This window comes from Hypanus sabinus, chromosome 15, assembly GCF_030144855.1.
Source record: "Hypanus sabinus isolate sHypSab1 chromosome 15, sHypSab1.hap1, whole genome shotgun sequence".
In the NCBI taxonomy this organism is placed as follows: Eukaryota; Metazoa; Chordata; class Chondrichthyes; order Myliobatiformes; family Dasyatidae; genus Hypanus; species Hypanus sabinus.
The window spans coordinates 61,368,983-61,394,695 of NC_082720.1; the positions used below are offsets into that span (position 1 = coordinate 61,368,983).

Sequence of the window (25,713 nt, forward strand, 5' to 3'; positions counted from 1 at the left end):
GCAGCAGCTGAATTAAATTTCACAGCTGAATGGGAGTTTCAACACTGTCATTTCCATTCCCATTTTCTCCACAATGGTTAATACAATCCATTAAACCCTGCTGCAGAAGCTGTTTATCCATGTATCTCACTGCATTTCAATGGCTCTATAGTAATACCACGTAGACTGGGATTAAACAAACCAACACTCAAATCTACAGTGTAAGGAACTTCTTCACGCAACCTCTACAGACAATCAGAAAGAGAGAGTCATCGCAGAATAAGTACAATTAGACTTCGACACTTTGATTCTTAGTTTGCAAAGTAGTGGATTACGTATTCCGAAATCGAGAATACCAGAGACTGACTTCATATTCAAAGAAAGATTCCTCAATGGAAAATCCTACAAAATGTAGTAGATACGACCCAATAAACCACAGAAAAAGCGCCCCCCCCCCCCCCCCCCCACTATTGAGCACATCTACATGGAGCATAGGACAGGAGTAGCTTACATCTTCAAGGGCCCCTACCATCTAGGCCATGCTCTCTTCTCACCGCTGTCAGTGGGAAGGAGGTACAGGAGCCTTAGATCCCACACCACCAGGTTCAGGAAGTTATTATGCTTCAACCATCAGGCTCACCAGCATGGATAGCTTTACTCTCCTCAATGGTGAAATGAATCCACATTGAATCCTATCCTGATGTTATAAGACTTTTGAGCAAACATCTTGTGAACTTCTGATCTTGCTTTCTGTTTGTCTTGGCCCTTGAATCTTTTTGTCCACCCACACTGTACTTTCTCTGTAACTACAACACAAACTTCTGCATTCTGTTATTGATTTCCCCTTATGTTACCCCATTGTACTTGTTTTGAAATTATCTGTATACATGGCTTGAAAAAACCAAGGCAATAATAAACCAATTACAATTAAGAGGCCAACCCTAATTACTGCTTATATAACCCATTGCCAAAGTATGGACGACTTTGCAAGAATGGACTTCAATCATCTTCAGTTATGTCAATAGGTAGACAGTTCATTTGAATACCTATTGGACAGGGTCAGTGTTGACATCAAACAAAGCAGTGCAAATAGACCCATGTTTATTCAAGTACGGTATCAAAAATTAAGGAATTATTTCCTTTCCGTGGATAAAGATATCTCTGTGGTGACCAACGAGGATTGTAAAAGGAAAGCATTACCTGCCATGTATTACCTAACTACCAGCAAGACTAAGTTCCCTCGGGAAAGGATGAGAGGAAGTCTGCAATCTTCTATGTGTTATGACCCAGCTCGTCACAAGATATTGCTGCTGGATTATCTGGGGGAGGTGGTGGGGATCTGCACTATTCATTGTTGAACAGACAGAATGGAGTGCATTCCTAACTGGCTACATCTGGTATGGGGGAGTGGCCACTGCACAGGATCAAAATAAATTGCAGTAAGTTGTGAACTCAGTCAGCTAAGTAGGCACTCCCTCAATACATTCCTCCTCCTCTTTTTACAGTTTCACTTAACTCTTTAAATATATGTATACATTGTTCATGGGTTCAATGTCCATTCAGAAATCGGATGGCAGAGGGGAAGAAGCTGTTCTTGAATCATTGACTGTGTGACTTCATGCATCTGTACCTCCATCCAGATGGTAGCAATGAGAACAATGCATGACCTGGGTGATGGATGCCGCCTTTTTGAGGCGTTGCTCCTTGAAGGTGTCGTGGATACTACAGAGGCTAGGCCCCATGAAGGAGCTGACTAAGTTTACAACTCTCTGCAGCCTATTTCGATCTTGTGCAGTAGCCCTGCCCTTCCATACCAGACAGTGATGTAGACAGAATGCACTCCACGGTACAAAATAAATCTAATTAAATCTATGTGCAATAGTTCCCATGGTGTCATAGTAATGAAATATCAGCAGTAGTATGTTAAACATAGAACACTACAGCATGGTATGGACCCCTTGGCCCACAATGTTGTGCCAATCTCTATAAACCTACTGCAGGAATATCTAACCATTCCCTCCAACACAGCCCATAACCTACCATTTTCTTACATCCATGTCCTTTTATGAGTCCCTTAAAGATCCTTGATATATTGTACTGCTTGGTTATAGTGACATGTGATCTTGGGGATATGCAAGAACAGACTAACAAAAAAACACTTACTTCACGAATCTCAAAGCATTAGCGGTTCATGCCCTGAGGACTACTGTGACCAGAGTGGTGCATGTGGCATTACGTCCAACTACATGGTTCCTACATGCAAATTCGTGAAGTGTTCCTTAGCTTTTGTTTGGAATGGTACAGCAGCGCAGCAGTTAACACAATGGCTTTACAGTGCCAGCCTTGATCAGTGATCAGGATTCAGTTTCCACCACCGCCTGTTCTCTCTGAAACCACGTGGGTTTCCTCCGCATGCTCTGGGATTTTCCCACATTCCAAAGGCATACAGTTTATGGCTAGTGAGTTGCGGCATGCTATGTTAGCATCAAAGGCATGGCCACGTTTGTGGGCTGCACAGCACAAACCTCGCTGATTTGGTATGATCACATTTCCCTGTGTTTCTCCCACCTGCCACTTATCCCTGCAAGCGCATATGCTACACCTGTCCCCACACCTCCCCCCTTACCACCATTCTGAGCCCCAGACAGTCCTTCCAGGTGAGGCAACACTTCACCTGCGAGTCTGCTAGAGTCATCCATTACATCCGGTGCTCCCTGTGCGGCCTCCTCTACATCGGCGAGACCCGATGCAGATTGGGGGACCGCTTCGTTGAGCACCTATGCTCCGTCCGTCACAATAGACGGGACCTCCTGGTTGCCATCCACTTCAACTCTGCCTCTCATTCCCATCTAGATATGTCCATACATGGCCTCTTCTACTGCCATGATGAGGCCAAACTCAGGTTGGAGAAGCAACACCTCATCTACCATCTGGGTAGCTTCCAGCCTGGTGGTATGAACATTGAATTCTCCAATTTCTGGTAATTCCCTCCCCCTCCCCCTTCCCCTGTCCCAGGTCCCTCTCTGCCTCTCTCCCCTTTCAACTTTCTGCTTCTTTATTTCTACAGTTGTTTCATGGTTATCCCCTTCCCCTCCCCCCTTTATCTTTCCTCTGATTGGTTTTCCACCTGGCGCCTCTAGGCTCTACCCCCTCCCCAATCTCTATTACTGGGCTTTGGCCCTCTCTTCCCCTCCATTCCTGATGAGGGGTCTCGGTCTGAAACGTTGGCTACTCTTTTCTCACGGATGCTGCCTGACCTGCTGAGTTCTTCCAGTGTTGTGTACGTATTCCCATTTCCCTGTATATTTTGATATGCAGTACAGTGCAAAACTCGTAGGCACCCTTGATTTTTTTTATAAGGTTTCAGATGGTGTGGCTTCCACAGAGCCCTGACCTCAACATCATCGAGCCTGTCTGGGATTACCTGGAAAGACAGAGACAGCCAAAGTCTGCAAAAAAAAGTGTGGCAAGTACTCCCAGATGCTTGGAACAACCTACCAGCCGATTTTCCTATAAAACTGCACAACAGTGTACCTAAGAGAATTAATGCAGTTTTAAAGGCAAAGGGTGGTCACACAAAATATTGATTTGATTTACTATTCTTTTTACTGTTTATTGCTCTTTCTGGTAATTTTCTTGATATTAAGAAACTTCTCATTTCATTATTTTTGAAAGCATTTTCACTTTACAGGGTTGTTTTATATGTACCTAAGACTTTGCATAGTACTGTATGTGTGACAAAAAAAGCCAATCTTTCTTTTCCATATTTAGACCTCATCTTGAGATCAGCAATTTGTTTTATTCAATGTTAATTTGAAGACCTGCCAGTTATTAATAATGATAATCAGTCACGCATGTTGAAGTTACTGAATAAATATTGAATTTTATTTGTTCAGATTATAGGGGATTCGGGCATCATTAACAAGGCCAGAGTTTATTGTCCATCCTTAATTGCCCCTGTGAAAGTGGTGAGGAGCCACCTTCTTGAACCACTGAAGTCCTTCTGGTGAAGGTATTCCCATGATGGTGGAATCTGGAGCAGCAAGCAATCTGCTGGAGGAACTCTGAGGGTTGAGCAGCATCTGCAAGGGGAAAGGAATTGTCAACATTTCAGGATGAAACCCTGCAAAAGGACACAAATATTGCCCAACGTGCTGAATTTGTCCAACAGATTGCTTTGATTTAGAGATACAGGCCCAACGAGCCCACATTACCCAATTACCCCTCATGTGACCAATTAACCTACTACCCCGCACGTGTTGGAACGTGTGAGGAAACCGGAGCACTTGGAAGAAACCCACGTGCTTACAGACTCCGTCCAGACAGAGGCAGATTTGAACTGGTGCTGTAATGGCATTATGCTATCATTTATGCTTTTCTCAAAACTACAGTAAGTTAACAACATTTTTCATTGCTTGCCCATTGCCAGGGTGAGATTTGAGTTCAAGGGCAGAAGTTACTAGGTACTGGATGCTGACCCAGTAACTTAACCAATGGATGACCAAAGACAAGGTACTTCTGACAACTTATAAACCAATGGACGGATGCATGTCAACATGAGATATGTTACTAATAGTTTCTGCATATGAACATATGAGATCTTGAGGTAGCTTCATTGGGTGGATGAGTGAGGATGGTTTCTCTTGTGGAAATATCTCAAACTAGGAATCACTGTTAAAGAATAAATGATCAACTATTTAAGAAAGGTGAGGTAATTTTTTTCTTCTAGACTGTCACAATTTTTTAACTCTTTTTCTTATCCACCCTTGCATCTTTTGCCAGGAGTGTCCTCTGTTTACTAATCCTTTTTTCCACTGGAACTATACTCTCTACTAAGATGCTGAATCGTTTTGCGTATTGCTGATTGAATCTCCCCACATCCTTAAGGAGGATGAATATTTCTCCGATTTCACTAAGGAATTCATATCCAAACATTACAGAATCAGAAACGGGTTTAATGTCACTGGCATATGTCGTGAAATTTGTCGTTTTGCTAAGGCAATAAAATCGTAATACATAATAATAAAACATCTATAAATTACAATAAGAAATTTGTCTTAAAATAAATTAAGTAATTAGTACAAAAAGAACAAAAAAAATTGAGGTAGTGTATATGGGTTCGTTGAACCTTCAGAAAACTGGTGGCAGAGGGAGAGAAGTTGTTCATAAAATGTTGAGTATCAAGCTCCTGTACCTCCTTCTTGTCGGTAAAAATGAGAAGAGGGCAATGTCCCGGATCAGTCTCTGTGCAAGTCAATCCCTCAAGGACCCAACTTAATACTCCAGCTGTGGCTGACTGATTGAGGTTTATTATATCTTCTCCACTGTTGGATTGGACTGTAAACTCAGTGGCCACTTTATTAGGTACACCTGTACCCCTGCAGATTCATGCGAATATCTAATCAGCCAATTGTGGCAGCAACTCAATACATAAAAGCATGTTGGTTCAGCTGTTTTTCAGACCAAACATCAGAATGGGGAAATGTGATCTAATTGACTTTGATCATGGAATGGTTGGGGTGGATTGAGCATCTGAGAAACTGCTGATCTGATTTCAGGCACAATAGATGAGAGTTTACAAAGAATGGTGAGGAACATAGAAAACCTTCCGGTGAGTGGCAGTACTGTGGACAGAGACTCCTCGTTAATGAGAGAGGTCAGAGGAGATTGGCCAGATTGGATTCAAGCCGACAGGAAAGTGACAGTAACTCAAATAATCACATGTTACAACAGCGGTGTACAGAAGGGCAACGCTGAACATACACTCAGATGCCTCTTTATCTGATACTGTATATTGGAAATCTAATAACATGGCCACTGAGTATATAATTGTTATTTTTCATGGAGTTTAACTTTCTTAACTTGTTTGTATATTTATAATTGTCTATATACATGTAACTGTTCAGTGTGTTTTTAGTGTTTGCAATCGCCTTTGAATCTTTCTGGAAACTTCTTAGTTTTTAAAGGCGGGTATTGTCACTCCCAAACATGAAGCTAATTTGAAACAAAATAATGGGGGCCTAGAAGAATGGGTCTTAGTTTGTTCTTTCCTTCAGCAAGTCATCATGGATGATGTGTAGCATCATGATGTATGCAATTCACTTATTTTACATAAAATTATTTTACATAATTAATTATTTAAACAAACAAGAATGCTTAATTACAATATTACCATTGCAACAACACGTTATCTGTAGGGTAAACTAACCTGACGATCAAAATTTCAAATACGCAACAGATATCACATTACTTGAATAGGGCTGACTTACTGGTTAATTTAAGCACTGGAATTTGAATGGAATTTGCTGTTATCAGCAATCTGGTATAAGAGGACCAAATCACATTGACGCCCTTTGTCTCTTTGTCCCGTGTTCCCCTTGCCATTGGGCTCTGATTTTGCTATCTTCCCCTTTCCCTCGATTCTTTGTTCTTGTCGTTAATAAGAACGGCGATAAGCAACAAGCTTTATGCCTCATTCTTGACTCCTAAAGAACCTCGGATCAAAAACATCCTGACTCAACACTGCTTTAGGTTAAGAGCATCCCTCACTACCAAGGCAGATGTAATGCTTTGCTTTTTTCATCTCTAACATACTGGTACAAAGACACAGCATTACTCTCCCATACACCCTAGCAGAGTGAATACTGTCTCAATAGTCCGTTGCTCATACATTACTGTGTAAAAGTCTTAGGCACATATACATAGCTAGGATGCCTAAGGCTTTTGCACAGCACTGTACTTATCAATGTGGAGTGGTGAGAGTTTGTAAATCACGCGGGAGCAAAGGGTGTTGGGAATGGCAAGGGTGGAGCGTCTAGAGGAGGAGTGTGGGACAAGTGAATAGAAGGAGTGTCAGGACAGAAGGTGCCACGAGTGCAGATACACCCTGTCCAGGCAAGGTCAAGGTTATTTGATACCAAACAATTGGTTTACAGATCATTACGGAATTCTCCCTGGTGCTTCCTGATCCCTCCCCTCTCCCTTCCCCTTTCCCCACCCTTCTCCTTTCCCCCTTCCCCAACCATGATTCCCCTCTCCTTGCCTCCTTCCCACTCTCAGCCCACAAGAGGCCCATATCAGAATCAAGTTTATCATCACTCACATACAGTATGTCATTAAGTTTGTTTTTTTTTGTGGTAACAGTACAGTTCCATACATAAAATTATTACTGTCTGTGCAAAAGCCTTTCATATATATAGCTACCTATAGGGTACCTTCTGGCACCCTAGCTATATATATCTGCCCAAGACTTTGCACAGTACTGTATGCTTAATTTAATTGCTAAATTCACAAAAACAGATTGATTAATGTTGAAATCCAGAGACTAGAATGACTTCTTAAATTCAGAGTATAAAACTGAATGTGGAATTAGACTTATAAGAACATTATTAGTGACAGTGGGATTACTTCATTGTACATAACTAAAGATTTTCAAATTTTAAGTGAGGTGCTTTGTAAAATGGCTGAAAACAACTGGTTCCATTTACTTGGTGCAGGTCAAGGAACAAAATAAAATGTGTCACCTCTCAATCTTTTCTATTTTAAAAACAAAGAATACAGTCATTATCCATTGCTGTGTGTCAGTTTGAAATACCAAGATCTGTGCTGACACCAGGGTTCTTATTTTACTTGGAACAGGTCTTTATGGCCCAACGAGCTGCACTGCCTATTTACCCCTAGCCTCAGCACAGGGCAATTTACAATGAACAATTAACCTACTAATTGGAATGTCTTTGGACTGTGGGAGGAAACTGGAGCATGGAGAAAACCTATGCAGTTCACCAGGAGAAAGTGCAAACTTCTTACACATGGTTCCCGAATTGAACTCTGAACCGCAGAAATCCTTGAACTGTAATAGAACCACACTATACACAACACTACCATGGCACAACTTTTTACTTCCCTGTCTCCAGCGTTTTTAGAACAGCATAAAACCTTCAAAGTTATCTGTGAATCCCTCTGGTCTTAACCTCCATTTATCATCAGAAGTAACCCAAGACATGAGTCTTCTCTAGAATTCTTCTGGGAGGGTTGACAAAGGGACTCTCCGGAACCAGATTAGCTATTACAATACTTCAATTCACTGTCTCCCCCCGCTATCCAAGACATCTTGCTGCTGCCTCAGAACTCACAACTCAAGGTTCAGGAACAGTTATTACATCTCAGCCATCAGGCTCTTAAGCTGAAGGAGATAGCTTCACTCACCCCATCACTGAACTGCTCCCACAACCCATGGACTCACTTTCAAGGACTCTTCATCTCAGGTTCTCGACATTTATTGCTTATTTTATTATTATTAATCTTTTTCTCCTTTTGTATTTGCACAGTTTATTGTCTTTTGCACACTGGTTGTCTGTCTATTATGTTTCTTTGTACTTACTGTGAATGGCTGCAAGAAAACGAAGCTCAGGGCTGTACATGGTGACATATATGTACTTTGATAATGTTTTCTTTGAAGTTTGACTACAGTTTCAGCTGCACAACTGATACAGATATTTTTCCCTTTAGATTTTTCTCTTCAACAAACTTACTCAGAAGCACAAAGGAAGAAAAGGATCTTTACACAAAGCACTGGTGGAGCTCAGCAGTTCAGGGCAGCATCTATGGAGCTAAATGGACAGTCAGCATTTTGAAGGTTCTCGACCCAAAATATTGACTGTCAATTTCTCATCACAGACGTTGTCTGAACTGTTGGGTTCCTGCAGCACATTGTGTGTTGCTTTGGATTCCAACATCTGCAGTCTCTTGTATCTCTACAAATGAAAAGGATGACTGGGCCACTTGGCCCCTCAAACCTGCATCAAGACTATAAGGCACAAGGCAGAATTAGGCCACTTGGCCCATCATGCCTGCTCCACCATTCTATCATGGCTGATTTAAACATACATTAGCTGAAATGCCCGTGTCTCCTCTCTTCTCCTGTCCATAGTAACAGTTAAACTGCCATCTCCCTCCCACATCTTTATTCTCACCCACTATTTTTTCAACCCACAGCGATCCTCTGGTCTTTTGTTGTCAAAGTACAGATTCTCACAAATACAAGAATCCATCATCACAAAGCCTACATTTTCCCCCGCTCTTTCTTTGTTATACTCTTATATAACTTTAAAAATTTAATTTTAAAGTATCTAATCTTCAAAATTTGCTGTTTGACAGCTCTCAAGGTTACAGGGCAGTGTGTTTAAAATGATTCATAATGTAAAGCTCTGATTAAATAAATGTTCGCTGATCCTCCCTCAGCCTTGGTCAGGTACGTTGCGCTCTTGTCTGGCGTTGTGGGTTCAAATTTCGCCAAACAGATGCAATTCAGGTGAAGAATTCTCATGAAGAATGGAGAGAGTACTGTTGCCAATAAGGTAGTAGCAAACCAGGATTTGTTATTGTACGACAGTTAAGACGCAGCCATGTCACTGTGGTTCTAGAGTCACAGATTGACGAGACTAGATATTTTAAAGGAATCTATTCATAGTTTTCTGCTTATTATTACAGTCTTCAGCAATATAAAAAAAGAAAAAAATTAATTAGCTGTATTTAAAAACCTCAGTGGGATTTGAACTCATGGTGCTTGTTAAAAAGCCCAAGTCTATGGATTATCAGCTTAATAACATAACCACTAGCCTATTGTTCCTATAAGATTAACCTTGTTAAGGCAAGGTATGAAATCTGGACTTTCCTTGGCATTAATGTTAGCATTCCAAAAATAAAGATTAACTTTATTTGTCACATGTACATCGAAACATACAGTGAATTACGTCATTTTATGTCAAATCAAATCAGCGAGGATATAAGTGTCACCATGCTTTCAGTTCCAACATAATGTGTCCTTAACTCAAAAACTCCAACATGTAAGACATTGCAATGCATGAGGAAACCAGAGCACCCAGAGGAAACCCATGTGGTCAATGGGAGAATGTACAAACTTCTTACAGGCATATAACAAAGCAAAAATTAATGGGAAAATAGAAGATTGGGGAGATTTTAAAAACCTAGAGACCATAAGACCACAGGATTTAGGAGCAGAAGTAGGCCATTCAGCCCATCGAGTCAGCTCTGCCATTCAATAATGGGCTGATCCAGTCATCCCTACTACCCTGCTTTCACCCCATACCCTTTTGATGCCCTGGCTAATCAAGAACCTCTGCCTTAAATACACCCAATGACTTGGGCTCCACAGCCGCTTGTGGCAACAAATTCCACAGATTTACCACCTTCTGACTAAAGTAATTTCTCCACATCTCAGTTCTAAGAGAAAGCATCTAGAAGAATCAGGGAATCTGAGAAGAGAAACAGAAAAGATGAAATATAAAAGCAAGCTAGCAAACATTGTCAAAGTGGACAGTAAAAGCTTCCTTAAGTATGTAAAAAATAAGAGAGATGAGAGTGGATATAGGGCCACTAGAAAATGAGGCCGGAGAAATAATAACAGGGGAAAAGGAGATGGTAGACAAACTAAATGAGTATTTTGCATCAGTCTTCACTGTGGAAGACACTAGCAGTGTGCCAGATGTTGAAAGGTGTGAGGGAAGAGAAGTGAGTGCAGTTACTATTACAAGGGAGAAGGTGCTCAAAAAGCTGAAAGACCTAAAGGTACATTAGTCACCCTGAACCAGATGAGCTGCAACCTAGGGTTCTGAAAGAGGTCATGGTTGAAATTGTGGAGGCATTAGTAATGATCTTTCAAAAATCATTAGACTCTGGCCTGGTGCCTGAGGACTAGAAAATTGCAAATGTTACTCCACTATTAAAGAAAGGAGGAAGGTAGCAGAAAAGAAATTATAGACCAATTAGTCTGCTCTCAGTGGTTGGGAAGATGTTGAGTCAATTGTTGAGGATGAGGTGATGGAGTACTTGGTGACATACGACAAGATGTGACAAAGTCAGCATAGTTTCCTTCAGGGAAAATCTTGCCTGATGATCCTGTTGGGTTTCTTTGAGGAGATTACAAGTAGGATAGATAAAGGGGATGCAGTGGATGTTGTATATTTGGACTTTCAGAAGGCCTTTGACAAGGTGCCACACAAAGCTGCTTAACAAATTAAGAGCCCGTGGTATTGCAGGAAAGATACTGGCATGGTTAGAGCATTGTCTGATTGGTAGGAGGCAGTGAGTGTGAACATAAGGACCTTCAAACAACAACACACACAAAATGCTGGTAGAACACAGCAGGCCGGGCAGCATCTAGAGGGAGGAGCGCTGTTGACATTTTGGGCCGAGACCCTTCGTCAGGACTAACCGAAAGGAAAGATAGTAAGAGATTTGAAAGTAGAGGTGGGAGGGGGAAACGTGAAATGATAGGAGAAGACCGGACGGGGTGGGATGAAGCTAAGAGCTGGAAAGGTGATTGGTGAAAGTGATACAGAGCTGGAGAAGGGAAAGGATCATGGGACGGGGAGCCTCAGGAGAAAGAAGGGGGGTGGGGAGCACCAGAGGGAGATGGAGAACAGGCAAACAACTAAATATGTCAGGGATGGGGTAAGAAAGGGAGGAGGGGCATTAACGGAAGTTAGAGAAGTCAAAGTTCATGCCATCAGGTTGGAGGCCAGACCAGCCGGTATATAAGGTTCCTCCAATCTGAGTTTGGATTCATTTTGACAGTAGAGGAGGCCATGGATAGACATATCAGAATGGGAATGGGATGTGGAATAAAAATGTGTGACCACTGGGAGATCCTGCTTTTTCTGGCGGACGGAGTGTAGGTGTTCAGCGAAACGGTCTCCCAGTCTGCGCCAGGTCTCACCAATATATCAAAGGCCACACCAGGAGCACCGGACGCAGTATACCACACCAGCCGACTCACAGGTGAGGTGTCGCCTCACCTGGAAGGACTGTCTGGGGCCCTGAATGGTGGTGAGGGAGGAAGTGTAAGGGTAGATGTAGCACTTGTTCCGTTTAAAATATAAGGACCTTTTCTGGATGGCTGCCAGTGACTAGCAATGATTTAGATGATGGAATAAGTGGCTTTGTTGCCAAGTTTTCAGATGATACAAAGATTGGTGGAGGCAGAAGTAGTGTTGAGGCTGCAAAAGGACTTAGACAGATTAGGTGAATGGGCAAGAGATGGGCAAATGAAATAGAACATTGGAAAATGCATGGTCATGCACTTTGATAGTAGAAATAAATGTGCAGACTACTTTCTAAACGGGCAAAAAAAATCCAAAAATCTGAGATGCAAAGGGACATGGGAATTCTTGTGCAGAACACCTTAAAGGTTAACTTGCAGGTTGAGTCCGTGGTGAGGAAGGCAAATGCCATGTTAGCATTCATTTCAAGAGGTCTAGAATATAAGACCAGGGATCTAATGCTGAGGCTTTATAAGACACTCATGAGACCTCACCTTGAGGATTGAGAACAATTTTGGGTTCCTCACCTGGGAAACAATGTGCTGGCATTGGAGAGAGTTCAGAGGAGGTTCACAAGCTGGGAATGAAAGGGTTATCAAATGAGGAACATTTGATGGCTCTGGGTCTGTACTCACTGGAACTTAAAAGGATGAGGGGGGAATCTCACTGAAACCTTCCAAATGTTGAAAGGCCTAGATAGAGCAGATGTGGAAAAGATGTTTCCCATTCTAGGGATTTCTAGGATAAGAGGCCACAGTCTCAGGATAGAGGGGCTTCCATTTAAAACAGATATGCAGAGCAATTTCTTGAGCTAGAGGGTGGTGAACTTGTGGAATTTGTTACCACTGGCAGTTGTGGATGTCAGGTTGTTGGGTGTATTTAAAGTAGAGCTTGATTGGACATGGGATCAAAGGTTACGGGGAGAAGGCCAGGGAGTGGGGCTGAGGAAAAAAAAGGATCAGCCATGATTGCACGGCGATGCAGACTCGATGGGCCAAATGGCCTAATTCTATTCCTATGTCTTATGGTCACACAATTACCCCCATGTGACCGATTAATCTGCTATCCTGTACGTCTTTGGAACGTGGGAGGAAACCACATTTGCTGAAACACAGAGCATGTCATCAGGAAGGATAAAGACATGATGGCCTTTGTTGTAAGGCGTATGGGGACTAACAGCAGGGAAAATCTCATGCATTATAACAAGGCACTGGCAAGACCCTGGATTACTGCTATACTGATATAATTTTGGCTTCCATTGAGAACGGTTGTTCCAATAATAGGCTGTGCAGAGAAGTTTCATTAGCTTTTTACCTCAGACAAAATGTGGAAGTGGACATATGCCAGGGGTGGTGATACAGGCAGATTAAGGGCATTTATAGAACATACATGGGCGATAGAAAGTGAAGCGTTAGGATAGAAAAATGTAGGAGGAAAGGGTCAGATTTATCTTGGGAGTAGGTTAATGGTCAACACAACATCGTGAGTAGAAGGGACTGTACCACACTCAAATGTTCTATGTTCTATGATAAAGGAGCTCCAACTGCAGGCTGCATATTGTTAGATCTACATTTATTGACACAAGATTTTTCAGAAATCAACAATGAAGCATAGAAATCATGATTACCAACATCTAATTAAATGTTACAAGAATGAAGAACAAATAAAGATGAGATAAAGGAAAAAGATAAAAGGGTCAATTCATACTCAGGATAATCAAAATTACTGATAGCAATTAACCTATTAAACATGCAGATTAAGTGCTCAAAGTTTAAAATTCAAAGTTCAAAGTATTTTTCCTAATCAAATATATGTAACTATATACAACCCTGAGATTCATTTTCCTGTGAGAATACTCAGCAAATCTATAGAATAGTAACTCTATAATAGCAATAATAGTAACAGGCTATAATAGCAATAATAGTAACAGGCTATAATAGCAATAATAGTAATAGTTATAATAATAACAAAGTCAATGAAAGGTCAAGTGGAGTGCAGAAGATAAAAAATTGTGCAAATGCAAACATAAATAGCAATAAATAACAAGAATGTGAGATAAAGTGAGATCGTTGGTTGTGAGAACATTTTAATGATGGGCCAAGTGACCGTACTTATCTCCTTTTGTTCAAGAGCCTGATGGTTGAGGGGTAGTAACTGCTCTCGAACCCGGCGGTGCAATTCCTGAGACTCTCTTTGTTTTATTTATTTTTTTATTGAGATCCAGTGCAGCAAAGGTCCTTCTAGTCCTTGGTGCCCAGCAATCCCCCAATTTAACCCAGGCCTAATCACGGGGCAATTTACAATGCTCAATTAACCTACCATCCAGTACATCTTTGGACTGTGGGAGGAAACCCGACTGGTCACGGTGAGAACGTCCAAACTCTTTACAGGCAATGGCAGAAATTGAAGCCAGCTCATTGGTGCTGTAAAGTGTTCTAACCATTACATTACCGAGCTGCCTTTGTACCTGCAGAAAATCTGAGAAGCTTCCAGAAAAATCAGCTATAGAATTAGGTATATTATAATAACCAGAAAATGTACTGAATGATTACATGAATATGGGTGATTGTATGAATATACTAGCAAGCATGGCAGAAGATAAACTATAAGGAAAGACAAATCTCAGGGTTGTATACCACATACATACTTTCATAATAAGTGTACTTTGAATCGTTGAAATATTAGAAAAATAGAATTTCTATACCCTAACCCAACAATATGATGGGGACTTCCCCACATAATTATGAGAGGAGCCATTTCGGACATCGCAAGCACACACTCAACATACAGGACTGCTTTAGTATTAAAATTAGACAAGCAATGCTTTGTTAAAGGGGCAGAGCTGAAACCTTTAAAACCTCACGTGATCTTTTTTTTTACAGAAGCTGCTGTGAACTACAACACTGAGAAAATAGGGAGTACAGATCCGAGATTATCTCTCTGTTGGCACGCACCACACCAAGAGCAGGTCAGCACAAAGAAAGCGTACAAGGCCCTTTGCCATTCAGGGCTGAACAGCTACGTCAGCATCTCATGTACCAGAAGAGGCACTGGTTTAAAAATGAGTTCTTAAAGTAGGACGGATAGCTTTCCAATGAACATGATAACAGTAAAATAAATAGAACCATCATATCCAATTACACTTACATTTCAGTTTTCATTACATAATACAGTTGTAGGTAGCAGGTTGGAAATATGTCTCTTCCAAATAAGGTGTTAGGCACTCCTTTCTTCCGCTACCCTGCATGTCACCCTTGGGCAAGGTGTAGTCCTTGCTTAGACCCCCAATAGGGTCACGTGAGACCATGGAATCAGGTGGTAGATGGTCGTATGAGCAGCTGGTGCATATTGCTGGTCCTGGTTAGGACACTGACACCAGACAGACAGCCTCTGAAGTGTATTGATAATGGTTGGGGTCACCTGTCTTGTAAAGACACAGCCAAGAATCTGACAACAGCAAACCACTTCCGTAGAAAAATTTGCCAAAAACAATCATGGTCACATCATATGATATGGCACATAATGAATGAATGTAGCTGTAGTACTCAATACAATAAGCAGAAAACATTAATCAGAGTGCACTTGGTGTAACAAATGCAGTTCTGTTTGACCTGTTCTAGGACAACACAGAGACTGTGCAGATGGTGCAGAGAAGGTTTACAAGTGCTGGATACTGCTTGGATTAGAGGGTATGTGCACTGAGGAAAGGTTGAACAAACTTGGCTTGTTCTCCCAAACTTGGGGTTGATGAATCTCAAGGTTGTTTATAGTATAAATGCTTTGATACTAAATGTACTATGAACTTTGAATTAAAGCTTTGGAGGCTGAGGACAAGTTTTTTTTTAACTTGTGAAAGACACACACACACACACACACACACACACACACACACACACACACACACACACGCGCACACACACACGCACACACACACGCGCACACACACACGAACACACACACACACACACGAACACACACACACACACACGCACACACACACACACGAACACACACACACACACACACACGAACACACACACACACACACACACACACACACACACACACACACACACACACACACACACACAAAGCTGGAAGAACTCAGCATTCAGGCAGCAACTATGGAGAGGAATAAGAGGAATAAACAGTTAACTTTTCACAATGAGACCCTTCATCAGGGGCATAGGTATTGTGGACAAAGTGTTTTCCCCAGGACAGACATATCATACACCAGAGGACGTGCTTTTAAGGTTACAGGCAGGGTGAAATGACTGAAGGTGACATATGAGTGTTCTTTTTTTATGAAGATAGAGCGGTGGGTGCCTGGAAGGTATGAACAGGGGCAGAAGTGGATGGAGACAGTTTGATGGGAGTTTAAAAGGTTTTTAGATAAACCCATGAATTTAAAGGCAATGGAAGGATACGGATGATACAAAGGAAGAGGATATTTAGCACACATTGAAATCAAGAGCGACAAAATATTATTCAGTCATGGGCATCACCAGCAACCAATTATGCTCAAGACGATGGTAGTGAATTGCTTTCTCATATCATAATGGCCCTTCTAAAAGAGCACTTCTATGGAAAAGGGAAGACCAGAATTTGGGCTCAATAATGTCAACAAACTTTGTCACAAGGATAATCTGTAACACTTGATTATTTACTTCTGGTAATCAATTATCAATTTTTGATCATTTATTACATTATTTATTTAATTCTGGTACCCCTGATGCAACCATTCACCAACTGGGAAGCGATAATTTTTGGAAACAGCCAACACAATAATCTCGACTTGAACCTAGATCTTGGTTTGCAGAATGCAATTATGGTTTTTATTTCAACTATATTCTGTTTTTGCTTAGGGTTATAATAAAAGCAAACATAAACATGCCTGTCAATGATTCTCAGTACTATCACCTTCAGTGGTGGACTAGAGCTGAAAGTTAGATGAACAGTGTTTTTTCTCAAATATGTAGCAATAAAAGTAGCTAATCACCAATATGAGCAACAAACAATCCATTGGACTAAACAGGAGCCTGAGTTTGTGAATCTCTGTAAGTCTGCTATGGAATGTCTGTGTGGAGGCTGAGGCTGAAGTGGGAGTTAAAGGATGCTGGGAGAGAGGGAGGGAGGAATGGGGCTTGTTTCGCTGTTGTTGTTTTGTCAGTTGCAGTGTTTGGTGTTGTTCTGCTGAGCATAGTGGGCATGCTATGTTGACGTTGAAATGTGAGGTGAAACTTGCAGGTTTCCTCAGCACATCCTGGAGTGTGTTTGTTGTTCCGGTTTGGCATGGTGCTGGTGAAGCACAGCGACGACTTGCTGGCAGCGAACACAACTATTAACTACTTTATCCACATTTCTTCAGAAATGATCACTGCAATCAATAGCCTGTAACTTCCTTTTTGGAGTTCATCTTTTGAACTGGCTGTACGACCTGGTTATTTCAGCGGTGTGAACCGAAGTCTTGAGGTATGGCGTGTTTGACCTGTTTTGATAACTAACAAATAATGAGGTAAGTCTTGAGGTACGGGACGCCTGTTGTGCGGCGGATATGGGCCGATTCGAGGTGGTGGGCCCAGGCTTGAGAGCAGGAAGGGAGCCAACGTTTGCCCATTGCTACAGCAGGCGGAGGAGATTCTAACTGGCAGAACTGAGGCAAGGTAGAGTCAAGACAGCGGAGTTCAGGCCAGCGAGTGTATCAAAGCAGTAGAGCCACGTCCAAGAGAGATGAACCACCTGGGGTTTGGCCTAGTTAAGTACTAGGCCAGAGTGAAAAGGTTAGGGTACAGCTGGTAGGTCAATTGGTCATTGTAAATTGTCCCATGATTAGGCTAGGGTTAAATTGGGGGTTTGCTGGGTGGCATGGCTCAAAGGGCCAGAAGGGCCTATTTCACGCTGTGCCTCAATAAATAAATTAATTAACTAACACATGCCTCATCTCGCTGTTTCAGTAAATCCACAAAAATTGGCCCAAGTTAGATGCCACCAGCTCCTTTATCTGATCTTGAGGGATGGCAACAGCCCTCAGCTCACCAGTCCTCCAAAATCATTGAGGAGTCATTAATCTCCAGAATTTAAATTTAAACAATATAGAATTTACTTTGTTTGACCTGTTTTGATAACTAACAAATAATGATATCTGACAGTTTGTTTGACAGACTCTCATGGGGTGTTGATGGGACTATGGGAACATACAACATGGAGGTTGCAACTATCCTTTGATCTTTGCAAGACAAGTTTTTCCACTATACCTCAGTACATGTGACAATAACAAACCAATTTACCTATCAACATCATAAAGGTTAGGCCTTCACCAAACCCGTACCCTTCCTGTTGCAATTTGTGCTGCTGCTCCTATTTCTCAGAATGAGATTTTCTGAGATTCGTTCAGCCAGTCCAGAAACGAGCAGCATGAGGAAGTCGTTGGCACAATGCTGCCTGTTGTTTTCTGGCTGCAGCACGGGGGCAAAGTGCATCACAAAGCAACTCTTCCACGTTGCCATTAAATCTGATTTATTTTATGTATTTATTGAGATACAGCATTGAATAGACCCTTCCAGTCCTTTGAGCTGCACTGCCCATGAACCCTCAGTTTAACCCTAACCTAATCACGGGACAACTTACAATGATTAAATAACCTACCAACCAGTACATCGTTGGATGGTGGGAGAAGACCGGAGCACCCAGAGGAAACCCACATGATCATTGGGAGATCGTGAAATGGCGGGGTTTCATAGGTGGAGGAAATCTGCCTCTCAAGCCGGGATCGGGAGTCAGGCTCCCTCTAACATGACCCAGTTGTTAATAGCGAAATGTATAAAACATACAGTCTGAGCAACCAAGGAAAGACGAGACATCCTGCCCTTATCAGCACTGACAGTCTCATAGGAACAATTGTGTTACAAGGGCCAAGAACTAGGCCAGAGGTTCATTCTCAAAGCTGTCCCCAAGGCAGCCGGTTCCCTTATGATGCAATTTCCTTCCCTTCAGAACAAGCTCCAACTGTCTGTGCTGGCTCTTTGTTAGTTATCCCTACTTGTGAACCATCTTCTTTGCTCTCACCTGTACCAGCAGTCAAATCCTACTGCTGATATTGTTCATTTTTCTCTCATTGCACAGATAGAGTTAATCAACAGTGCTGTAAGAGGAAGGGAGGTGGCCTTGCTGTGCTTGTGAACAACAGATGGTGCAATCCTGGTCACATTTCTGTGAAAGAACGAATCTGCAGTCCGGACATCAAACTGCTTGCTGTGAGTTTGCGTCTGCTTTATCTACCGTGCGAGGTCAAACGCACCATATTACTCGTTGTCTACATTCTGCCTTCCTGACGCGGTCCCGATGCTGGGTGTGATGTCATACCACACTACCATCGTGAGACTCCAGACTCAACACCCCAATATGCTCACTGCAATATTGAGATACTTCAACCAAGTTTCTCTGAACAATCATACAAGAGAAACCAAAACACTGGATGTCTTGTATGCGGATGTTAAAGATGCATACAGCTCCACAACTCTCCGCCCACTTGGAAGATCAGATTACAAGCTGGTTCACCTCATGCCCTTGTGTAAGTACAGCAACAGCTATCTTGAAATGGTCTCCAAAGGCTATCAAAGCCCTGAAGGGCTGTTTTGAGGTTACTGACTGGAATGTGCTTGTGAACCATATGGGGAGAACATTAAAAGACTTACAGACTGCATCACTGGCTACTTCATTTTCTGTGTGGACACTGCTTATGGCTTCCGTAACAACAAAACATGGGTCACCAGTGTTCTAAAGGTTTTTCTCAACCACAAAAAGAGAGCCTTTATATTAGGATAGAGGGAGGAACTGAAACATGTACAGGGGGAGATAAAGGATAAGATCAATGTGGCTAAAGAAGAATACAGGGGAGATCTGGAGAACAAGCTCGGACAGAGTAGCACATGGGAGGTGTGGGGAGACATGAAGAATATCACTGGCTTCAAGCAGCCTAGCTGTAGAGCCTCAGAATGCAGCTGTGAATGGGCTAATGAGGTAAACCAATTCTTCAACTGCCCTCCTCCACCCCCCCCAGCACTCCTGTCCAAGTGCCGAGGTACCCAATGCTCCCTCAGAACCAACAATGCCTCTTCTCTTTCTTCCTCCCCATCAAGTTCAACACATGGATGAACAACACAGGGTACCACAGTCTATATCCCCTCCTTGACCTGCACCTACCATCCATACCTCCACATACCAACTACTAATGTCCCAATAGTCACCACACAACACCATGTGCGGTCCCAGTTCTTACGCAAGTAGGGCCATCTGAAAGTTCTGAATGACTACTGTCCAGTGACCTTGATCTCACACATCATGAAGACCCTAAAGAGGCAGGTCCTAGCTCCCCACAGTCCCCTGCAGTTTGCCTACCAGGAGCACTTTGGAGTCAATGGTGCTGTCATCTACCTTCTGAACAGAGTTGGATAAACAGGGCAGCATTGTGACAATCATGTTTTTTTGATTTCTCAAGTGCAACCCTCATTGCAGGGGGTAAAGCTCTGTTCAAAGCAAATCAGCATTCCCACTGTATCCTGCATAATGAACTACCTGACTGGCAGATCACAGTTTGTGTGGCTTCAGAGCTGTGTGTTAGACATGGCTATAAGCAGCTCTGGGGCCCCACAGGGGACTGTACTGTCTCCCTTCCTGTTTACCCTGTATACCTCAGCAATAGTTGGGCGTATAAAGGAAAGGTGGGGGATGAATACAGGGCCCTCCCTGGTGGAGGACTTTGTCAAACCTTACAAGCTGAATCATCTGCAGCTCAACATCAGCAAGACAAAAGAAATGGTGATGGACTTTAGGAAGACGAACCCTGTCTTGCTCCCAGTGCTCCCTGTTACTATTGACATCAAACTGGTGAGGTGCACCTGGATGACAGATTTGACTGGAGCCCCAACACTGAGGCTATGTATAAGAAGGGCCAGAGTCCGCTTTACTTCCTGAAGAGACTGAGGTCCTTTGGAGTATGCAGGCCTCTCCTTCACATGTTCTGGCAGTCTGTTGACCCCAAAACAATTTTCCTATGCTGTGGTGTGCTGGGGCAATGGCATCCACATGGGCAATGCCAACAGACTCCATAAACAGATTAGAATGGCTGGCTCTGTTACAGAAGTTGAACTGAACACAATGGAGACTGTGGTAGAACAAAGGACCCCAAATCCTGGCAATTCTGGACAATGTTTCTCACCCTCTTCATGCCACCGTAGCTAAACAGAGGAGCACTTTTAGAAATAGACTAAGACATCTGTGCTGCTCCAAAGAACGCTATATGTCATTCCTACCTTCAGCCATTAGACTCTAAAATGAGTCAACCTATAGTCATTTTAAGTTATTTATTTTTTATTCTTTCTTACTTCTCCACAAATATTTGTATATCTGCACACTTGTAATGCTACTGTGACGCTGTAATTTCCTTTGGGAAGAATATCTAAAACTCTTCCCAAATCATGCATTTGTTTGATTTAATAATGTATTTCATTCCTGGATGTGAAGGGAGAGGGAGAGCGAGAGAGAGAGCGAGAGAGCGAGAGAGCGAGAGAGCGAGAGAGCGAGAGAGCGAGAGAGCGAGAGAGAGAGAGAGAGAGAGAGAGAGAGAGAAAGAACCCAATATAAAAGAAGCATAAATGACTGGTTTCCCCCAGTGTAAAGCCGGATGTGCAGGTGAAGGTAGTTGCTTGGAAACGTTTCAGCTGGCAGTGGGCATGAAGTCATAGAGCAGGTGCAGTGCTGTGCATTGCTTCTCCTCCTGGGGGACAGGGTTAGCTGGGTTTTCCTTTTCCCCTCCTTCCTCACTCTTGGGAAGCTTGCTAATCCACCAGTAATAAGGCATTTCTTTACCCCACAGATAACAGTAGGATTTGAAAACCAGTGTAACAGATGGTACTCCTCCAACCATCAGGATCTGCGCACGTAAAACCAAGTTTAAATTCCATGATGATGATAAACAGAGAAGAGAATCAATCTACATTTCACAGAATTTCTCAGTATCTTCATTCACAGTTGTGTACCTCGGCCAGCATTTGATTCACATCCCCATTTGTCCTAGGATTAGGTACCTTGCTAGGATATTTTATAAGGCAGTAAACTGTCTACCACATTGGTGTATATGAAATAAAACAGAAATCTCGGAAATACCCAGATGGTCAGGCAGCTTCTACGGTGAAAAACAAACATCGTCTCTAGCTGGTGGAATGCAGCAGGCCAGGCAGCATCTATAGGGAGAAGCGCTGTTGACGTTTTGGGCCAAGATCCTTCGTCAGGACTAATTTTAGTTAATTTAGTTAGTTTAGGTCTAACGTTAGTCCTGACGAAAGGTCTCGGCCCAAAACATCAACAGCATTTCTCCCTAGAGATGCTGCCTGGCCTGCTGCGTTCCACCAGCATTTTGTGTGTGTTGCTTGAATTTCCAGCATCTGCAGATTTCCTCGTGATCTCTAGCTGTTGTCTCTTTGCAGAACTGGATTTCCCATGACTCACATAGAACCTTAACCTTGGCTATATTTAAAGTGGAAGTTGATAGGTTCTTGACTAGTAAGGTTACCAAAGGTTCTGGGTTCTTTAAAGTTGTTATAGTCAAGAGTGGTAATGGGAATAAGCTCTCACTATCTATCAAATACTCCCAATGATGTGCATCACAATTAGCTTCTGACAATCAAGTTCAGCTCCTGCCTTCATGTTTGGCTTAGCTACTAAGCCTGGCTGAACCATTCTTCCTGACAAGAGAATGGGAGGGCAAAGGTGAGTTACTGGTGCGTTAAAACCAGTCTCTTTGGGAAGATAGGGCTTATCAGCCATGGTTGACAGCTCACCTAGGAGAGGGAAAACTCTGATCTCAAAACTCTACTGCCTTGCAGCTATACCAACTCATGGGGAAGACTTCAGGAGTAAACCCCATGGGAAAAATCCAAAGTTGGAGTCCCTAAGACAGACTTACATTGAGTTCAATGCTGAATGGCAACTCCCACAACACCACTGGTGCCAACTGTATCGGTGTCTGCTGTTCCTTTGGATTCATCTGCTGTGTGGAGAGGGGTTGTCTGCTGCATGTGCAACAGCTTACTCTCCATATAGTGCTTATACCTCGCTTGCTCATCAGGTAGACAGCTGGAACACCACATCCATGGTCAAGCCAGACCAACAAAGGGGCTCCAAGGTTATGCAGGAAAAGGGAGGAATAATAAAACAAACATGATGGAAGAACATGATGAGCAGAATCAAAGAGCTGAATGGCCTAATTCTACTCCTAGGTCTTATGGTCTTAAAGGATTTTCCCTCTCTTTAGATGCTGCTTGACCTGCTGGATATTTTTACTTCTCTATTTTATTCCAGGTTTCCAACATCTGTATCATTTTATTTCTGTCTCCATACCCAGAGTTTCATTTTGGACAGAACAATTAATGGTGTTCAATTACTTTTCTGAAAGTATATGAATAAAGCATTTTTTTTAAATTATTCAGGGCCACTTTAACAGTCTCTGTTCTTCATAAATACTGTCAATACAAGTTCAAGTTCATGTTTATTCCCATTTAACCATACCCATGTACACAGCTAAATGAAATATCATTCCTCTGAAACCAAGGTAGAAAACACCATACACACAGTCACAAAGTAGTATTAGCACAAGCCTATGAGTGACATGGCATAAAGACTGTCTAGTTGATATTAAGTGTGAGATGCATGCTTACGTAAGATTCTAGATTTGATTAGCTCACTGAATTTTGAATCCCCTGCTACAATGTTGGAACTTAAACTCATCTCTTTGAATAATCTGTTGACTTAGTTCTTCTGGTGTTAGACTTTATAATGTGGTAGAGCTCTGATAATGTACTCACCCATTGTCCAAATATGCCAAAAGCTTGGCATCCAGCACATCACAGTCCCATTCCCTCATTCGTCTGAAAGAAAGTTTTGTTACAATGCTCCTTATAAATTCAACAGGTCTCACTTGCTCATCAAGACATCATTGTCACATCCCCACCACTGAGTACCTCTACAAAGAGCACTTCCACAAGAAAGCAACATCCATCATCAAGTACCCTCCCATCCAGGTCATGCTGTCTACTCACTGCTCCCATTGGGAAGGAGTTACAGGAGTTTTAGGTCGCACACCATAGAAGATTGGCTGTTTGACTGGAGGCAAAGAGTGGGAATGAAGAGGTCTTATTCTGTTTGGCTGCTAGTGACAAGCGGTGTTCCACAGGGATCTATTTTGGGACCACTTTTTTTCGCATTATATGCCACCAATTTGGATGACAGATTTGATGGCTTTGTAGCCAGGTTTAAAGATGATACAAAGATAGGTGGAGGAGCAGGTAATATTGAAGAAATAGGAAGTCTGCAGATGTCTTGGACAGATTAGGAGAATGGGCAAAGAAGTGACAGATGGGATATAGTGCAGGGAAGTGCATGGCCGTGCACTCGGTAGAAAGAGTGAAGGCATAGAATATTTTCTAAATGGGGAGAAAATTCAAATGTCAGAGGTGCAAAGAGACTTGGGAGACCTTGCAAGTTAAGGTGTTAAGGAAGGTAAATGCAATGTTAACATACATTTTGACAGGATTAGAATATAAGAGCAAAAATGTAATGCTGAGTCTTCATTAAGAATTGGTCATGCTGCACTTGGAGTATTATGAGGAACCACTGGAGAGGGTCCAGAGAAAGTTCACAAAATTATTCTGGGAATGAAGATGTTAATATATGAGGAGTTTTTGATGGCTCTGAGCCTGTACTCACTAGTCTTTAGAAGAATGGGGGGGGGGGGGGGAAATCACATTGAAACCTATCGAATATTGAAAGGGCTTGACAGAGTGGATATGGAAAGGATGTTTCCTATAGTGAGGGAGTCTATGACTAGAGGATACAGCCTCAGAATAGAGGGGTATCCATTTAGAACAGAGATGAGGAGTCACCGCTTTAGCTAGAGTGTGGTGAACCTGTGTAATTTATTGCCATGGAGGCCAAGTCAATAAATATATTTAATGCAGAGGTTGATAGCCTCTTGATTAGTCAGGGTCAAAGTTTACTGGGAAAAAGGGGTTGAGAAAGATATTAAAATCAGCCATGATGGAATGGCAGAGAAGTTTCGATTGGCTGAGTGGCCTAATTCTGCTTCTGGTATCATACTGCCAGATTCAGGAACATGTATTACTCTTCAACCATCAGACTCCAGAACCAGTGTGGACAAGTTCACTCATCTCACCATTGAACTGATCACTGAACACAAGCTATGGACTCACTTTACAGGACTCATGTTCTCAGTGTTGTTTATTTGCTTATTATTCATTTTTTATTGTACTTGCACAGTTTCTCATCCTGTGCACATTGGTTGTTTGTCAGTCTCTGTGTGTAGTTTTTCACTGATCCTATTCCATTTCTCTGGTCTACTGTAAATGTTTACAAGAAAATTAATCTCAGAGTAGTATTTGGTGACATATATATACTTTGACAAAGAATTTTCTTTGTTAACATCTCCATATAACTTACACTAGGGCCTCATACCTCACACTGTCTCTAGACTTAGCAGACTTTCTTTACTTTGTTTGCATCCTTTAATCTCACCTGATTCACTGAAAGATTTATTATTCCACTGTATACCTGTGTAAATCTAGAAAAACGACACTGTTTTGGTGAACATAAGGTCCAGAAAGCCAGCTGGTTTTGCGATATTGGGGTGGGACATGATATGGATAACAGGATGTCCAACCGTAATACTTGACAAACTAACTACCGAGGCAGACAGTAAGTTAAAGCAAGTTTATAGAATCAGACCAAGCCAAGTGTTAGCATTATGTACAGCAGGCAACCCGATATTCTTCTCAGTATTTATACTTATCCCAGGTAGTCTTAAATGGAAGCAAATATCTAA

General features: G+C 42.2%; 1 protein-coding gene across 11 annotated transcripts in view; it reads right to left on the reverse strand.

Moving 5' to 3' along the window:
* Positions 1-25,713, reverse strand: part of LOC132405560 (protocadherin-1-like) — a 490,197-nt gene that overhangs the window by 436,739 nt on the left and 27,745 nt on the right. Inside the window, exons 3-4 of one of the 11 annotated variants that reach the window (XM_059990467.1) lie at positions 23,681-23,743; positions 3,843-4,061 (exon numbers count right to left, since the gene is read on the reverse strand). The exons of 8 other annotated variants lie outside the window; for them this stretch is intronic. In XM_059990467.1, the coding sequence (XP_059846450.1) occupies positions 23,720-23,743 (24 nt within the window). In that variant the 3' untranslated portion in view covers positions 3,843-4,061; positions 23,681-23,719. Of the gene's footprint in view, positions 1-3,842; positions 4,062-23,680; positions 23,744-25,713 lie in introns of those variants that run through there. 2 more of the 11 variants (XM_059990468.1, XM_059990464.1) reach the window with 2 other exon arrangements.